The sequence below is a fragment of the Castanea sativa genome, chromosome 7 (assembly GCF_040712315.1).
Source record: "Castanea sativa cultivar Marrone di Chiusa Pesio chromosome 7, ASM4071231v1".
NCBI classification, from domain to species: Eukaryota; Viridiplantae; Streptophyta; class Magnoliopsida; order Fagales; family Fagaceae; genus Castanea; species Castanea sativa.
The window spans coordinates 19,727,914-19,733,132 of record NC_134019.1 but is presented as its reverse complement, the minus strand read 5'-3'; the positions used below and the strand labels follow the sequence as shown (position 1 = coordinate 19,733,132).

At 34.6% G+C, this 5,219-nt stretch overlaps 1 protein-coding gene across 3 annotated transcripts; it reads right to left on the bottom strand.

Moving 5' to 3' along the window:
* Nucleotides 1–341: 341 nt before the first annotated feature.
* Nucleotides 342–4,548, bottom strand: LOC142642291 (beta carbonic anhydrase 5, chloroplastic-like). Of its 3 annotated transcripts, none has more exons than XM_075816637.1 (9): nt 4,272–4,548; nt 4,127–4,185; nt 3,329–3,496; nt 3,196–3,244; nt 2,735–2,848; nt 2,580–2,633; nt 1,928–2,010; nt 1,662–1,764; nt 342–737 (listed from the first exon to the last, which is right to left on the bottom strand). In XM_075816637.1, the coding sequence occupies exons 1-9, from the start codon at nt 4,353–4,355 to the stop codon at nt 537–539; spliced, it is 915 nt and encodes a 304-aa protein (XP_075672752.1). In that variant the 5' UTR covers nt 4,356–4,548; the 3' UTR covers nt 342–536. The 3 variants fall into 3 exon arrangements, with proteins under 3 accessions (XP_075672752.1, XP_075672753.1, XP_075672751.1); XM_075816638.1 differs by having other exon boundaries at nt 1,662–1,767; nt 3,329–3,490; XM_075816636.1 differs by having other exon boundaries at nt 1,662–1,767; nt 4,272–4,547.
* Nucleotides 4,549–5,219: the final 671 nt, after the last annotated feature.

The following is a 5,219-nucleotide window of genomic DNA, read 5'->3' as shown; positions in this document are numbered from 1 at the left end:
TTTTACAAGATATGACTTTATTGTTTTAACCTAAATCTGAATAATAAACCTAAGTATTCACTTGGTTAATTAATTAGGTTAAACAATCTAGTTTACAAGGATCTAAAACTTAACAATTTTAAAAAATAAATAAAATTCCCACAACCCAAAAAGAAGAATAGCAGCATAACCGTTCAGCCAAGCAGGCATTAAGGTCATTTTGATAGCTACCCATCACATACTGAGGGTAGCCGAATTTGCCATATTAATAACTTCAATTTCCAATCAGAAACAGAATTGAGTTGCAAAGCACAGCACACTCTAAACAATTGTATAACAAGAACATTTCATTGAGACACAAATACAACAAGGTGTATATATTACGTCATATTATTGTTCAGTAAAATGATACAGATCAACAGTAGGTTTTGGTTGTTTTGAATTCTATAAATTAAGACTATACGCTGTCACACTCAATGTAAGTTTCAGAAATAAGAAAATAATTATATCAACAAAAACAATAATAATACATCATATAGAGACACTAGTAGCAAAATTCAGCACCAATAAAATCTGTTTTTGACTGGAAGTCTGCTATTTTTCCCAAAATTGCTACCCTTGTAATCCAGTGTCCACTTCTCAAATGTACAGTCAACAAAGTCATAGTACCCCCCATGCACAGAGAGTTCTCCTTTAGCCACTTTTTGTTCTATCCATGGGTAAGTGAGCAAGTTCACCAAGGAGTGGTCGACTGATTCCTGTAACAGTAACGTGTAAGAGTCTTAAGACATTCAAACATGCAAGAACTTCTTATAAATCTGCCATATTCTTATATTTTCAGAGAAACTTTCATTAGTTGCAACAACTTTTTATAAATCTAACAGTTTTTTTTTTTTTTGGGCCATAAATCTGACATATTTTCATATTTTCAGAGCAACTTTCATTAGTTAAATGAGCTGTTCGATTTGCACAAACCTCTGACAAATGGAGACCCACCCCTAGTAAGATCTGCATACTTCTGTCCACAACCTTTATTCAGGCAGAATTAGCCTCACTTTTGACGAACTGCCTTGTATTTCTAACCCCCAGCATATGTAAATTTTGTGCAAAGTTGATTTAAGGAAATAGCAGGCATTCTAACCCAGTCTAAAAGGGAAATTTTATAACAAGTCATAAAAGCTCTATACTTCTGTTTATTGGGTAGAAACAGAGAAATTAAAGGAAGACAAGTTTTAGAAGAGTGGCAGTCCTGTTTATAAAAGAATACTGGTTATAGTCAATAATCCTAAATTTGTGAATCATAAAATGCACTTTGGTTATGTATAATCAGGAAAGCAGAAAGAAGACATCTAACTAAACCCAATATCCAAAGGGTGTAAGAATTTGCCCTTATTTTGAGAAACTTTTCTCTATTGTGCTTCCGACATCTCCACCCACAAGATTCAAACATGAACCCAATATCCAAGTGTTGATTTGACTTCATAGAGAGAATAATATTTCCACCAAAAGGGTGTCCATTTCATCAGATATAGTGGGCACTAAACCTAGTAATCATTTTCCGGATCCAATATTGGATAGCATATTCATGTTTTCACCCAAATAAAGACATGAATATTTATGTTGGATCTGATATTTTCATAGGAAGGGATTTGATACTCTGAATTAAGGATGAAAGTGATTACCTTCTCACAGTGTCTGCACTGCTGGTCAAAGCCTAGGTGGGAAGCTGCAGACTTTGTGTTTAACCTTGCATTCTTTCCAACAATTACCCAACTTCTAATGAAGCTACTGTATAGAAGAGTTTAGCCAAGTGAGAAACATTTTTGCATTGTTATCTACCCCAAAGATATGACACATGCAAAAGGCTAATATGCTCCTTTAGACATGTACTTAAATGGTACAAGCAAAAGCCTAGGAAAAAACAGGAGTGGTGTTGTCTTAATTGAACCTTGAATCTACTTCATCTTGCATGCTCATAAGGGCACGAATGCCTCCACAGCGACTGTGGCCAATGACTAAAATGTTCTCAACCTGCAAAAGAAATTATCATTTCACCATTAAAATAAATAAATAAATAAATAGCAAACCTCTAGATTTGTTGCTGAATAGCTGCCCATTTTGCTTTATATTTAAGATGCTATACATAGAGTTATTAAGTCATTGAGTTTATATTCTTTAAATTTACAAAAACTTTATCATGCAGGAAATTGACATAAGGTTATGGTCACGATTTGATAAATATTTTATGCCTAAATTCTAATTCCTAAATATTTCTATTAACTTTGCGAAGGCAAGATATACTTTGATTTCAGAACATTTTTTCCCAAACACAAGTTCATTCTCTTACTTGAATTTATACATAAATAGTTTTTGTAGGACTTTGGACTGTACTTCTCCATAAACATTATGTAACTCTGGCACCCTACTTTATCAGAGCATTTTATTGATCAATTCCATACTGGCCATATCTCCAAGTGCTTAGTAAATTATTGTCACCTTGACCACTATGAATATAATATCATACATAAAATGGCATCTAGGATGCATATGTCCTGAAACAAAGAAGCCTACGTAATAGAATTCGGGCACAAAATAATTACCTTAAGAGAATTTACAGCAAATTCTAATGCTGCATTTGTTTCTGAGGGTCCACTCTGCAAAAGCAAAAGAAAAAGGAAGGGAAGAAAGACTGGCCTCAATTTTATCTGCTGAGAAGTAGACATTCAAAATAAATGAAATGCAATGTGATGAGCACCTCAAATGGGGGCACCAAATTAGCTACATTTCGGACCATGAATGCTTCTCCTGGTTGAAACCCTAGGATGACTGAGGGGCAAACCCTTGAGTCTGCACAGGCAATAATCATGAACTGTTCTGGAACTTGTCAGTTTTAATAGACTATCTATTCTGACTTTCAGAAAAAATTGAGCAAAGTTCCATAGCTTATCCATTCAAGATGTTCCCAACATTTGCATAACACAAGGAATACATAATTGGGAAAGGACTTTATCCCATTTAAATCATCCAATTTCTCCAATTTTAATCCAAATGTAAAGCACATGGCATTTAAAAAATCCAATGATCTTAAAAAAACACATATAAACCTTACAAATTCAAATAAATGCCATATGTCTAAAGATTGGAGGGAATTGGAGGATTAATGGGAAGGGATCTTATCCCTAATTGGTAAAGACCAAAGCAGAAAAAAAGTATCACCTTTGGTGCTTGACCTTCAGCAAGATTTTGAAAATGTCCCAAGTTCTCCCTGTGCAAATAATATAAGTCAATCTAGAAGAAACTAACTGCTATAGAGCCCAACAACCTTAGGCCAGAGTTATCTGCTGCTTACTCGAATTTATGCTTTTTGAATCTTAGAAATCGATGTTTCAGATCTTCAAACAAATCACATCCATTTTCAGATTCAGCTAATCTATCCAGCCTGTTCTTGTCAAGTTTCTGAGTCAGTCCTGGAGGCTCCTTCATAGCCTTCAATTCTAAAGGTGAACCGGTCCTGACACTTGTAGCAGAATATAAAGAGGCTTGTGTAAATTTCAGTTCAATGAATTATAAAGCTGTTGCTTTTTAATTAAAATAGAGAAGTATTTTTTATCTGTCAGGGTAAATAGTGAAGTTTGCACAGTAGTTGTAATCTCAAAATCTACAACTCTCCAGTTTCCCCTATAAGAAAATCACAAACAATAAGAATTAAAAGCTTATGACACCACACGGTAACCCATAACATCAGTATTATTACAAGAGAGACAGTCCATGGATCTATAGTTCTATACCCAGGCTCAAACAAAAGAATGTTTAATTGTACAAAAAGCAATGAAATCATCACGCTTCTAAGGGAAAATTTCATACCCAGATCCTAATTTTCAGTTCAAAATAAATAACTATGGGAAAGAACAAATTTCTAAAACTTTTATTGGTGTATAAAGAGGTTAAACTACGACATTATAACAAAAAGACATTGAACAAAAAAGAAATTTTAAACATTCTCAATTCTATCAGAATTGGAATTGGAATCAATTTCTAGAATTAGAAAGAACATTAAAGCTGCTCATAAGCCTATTACAAAAACTGCGTAACAACAGCAAATTAAACAAGTTTGATAAAAGAAATGCTGGTCAAAAGGGCAAGTTACTTGAAAGAAGTCGATAATCTGAAATGGGTCTGCTCAGTTTTCAGCTTAGGACCAAAGATCTGCAAAGAAAATGACCAAAAATTATCAAAAAACCAGATAAAACTCAGAAAAGAGAGTGAAAGAGAGAGCAAGCAATAGGACTTACTGCAAATGTCTGGAATGAAGTTATGGGAAAATCAATTGAAGAATTGAAGTTCTTTGTAAAAGAGGATGGAGAAAGAGTTGCCATTGGAGAAGTGTCAAGGTGAGGGACTTGGAACGTGAGAGTGTGAAATGAATGGAGCAGTGAGTGGTTTGGGAATATTCATAGGAAGAAGAAGTTGGGTTAGTTGGTTGATTGGATCAAGAGACATTTGTTATTTTTAATGTTGGTCTCCAAGAAAGACGGAGAAACCAAAGTTCAGAAAATTCAGATGACATTTGATTTTATTTAAAGTTAGTGGACAGCTAGTTGTAGCATCATGTTTGGACTTTCCACTTCGAGCTGTGAGTCTGTGATGTAAAGCACTACAGCACGTGCCTCTTTAACCGGGTTCTAATTTTTGTGCTTCTTCTGTCTTTTTATTTATTTATTTATACAAGATAGAATTCTACTTTAACATAATCTAAGTGTATATGTGTGTAAAACTTCTTTCTGGAGACTTGAACCCTGACCTTTACCCCCCACACCACACAAACACTTATACTTGTGAAGTGACCATCGTACCAAGGGTGTGCAGTAGTTTTTATATGTTGATTTTTCTTGAGTTGGTAACTTGGCATATTAGTATGCATCTTGTTAATAGATGCTGTACAACTACCATTAAGAAGGAATTAAGTAATAAGTAAACTACATGTGATCCACATCTATTGAAAAACAAGAAACATTTTTGAAAAGTTAAATTTGTTACAAAAATACCCTTCTCTCTGCCTTTAATGTCTGAAGCCTTCTCTCTCTCTCTTCTTCCCTTCTCACTCCTTCTCTCTTGGTCTCTCACTCTCTCTAAACGTTTCAATCCCAGGGAAAAAAAAAGTCCACCAACACCACTGCCACTGCCAGATTTGTAACCCATCCACCACCACCAGATCCGTCTCACTCCCTCTCTACTATCTC

What these genes read in the sequence shown, in the direction of transcription:
- LOC142642291 (XM_075816636.1), bottom strand. Translation starts at nt 4,355, where the DNA reads ATGGCAACTCTTTCTCCATCCTCTTTTACAAAGAACTTCAATTCTTCA. An exon ending in AGATTATCGACTTCTTTCAA is followed by an intron (nt 3,497 to 4,126) that starts GTAACTTGCCCT and finishes TTCTGCTACAAG; the next exon opens with TGTCAGGACCGGTTCACCTT. An exon ending in TTGCTGTAAATTCTCTTAAG is followed by an intron (nt 2,011 to 2,579) that starts GTAATTATTTTG and finishes TTTCTTTTGCAG; the next exon opens with GTTGAGAACATTTTAGTCAT.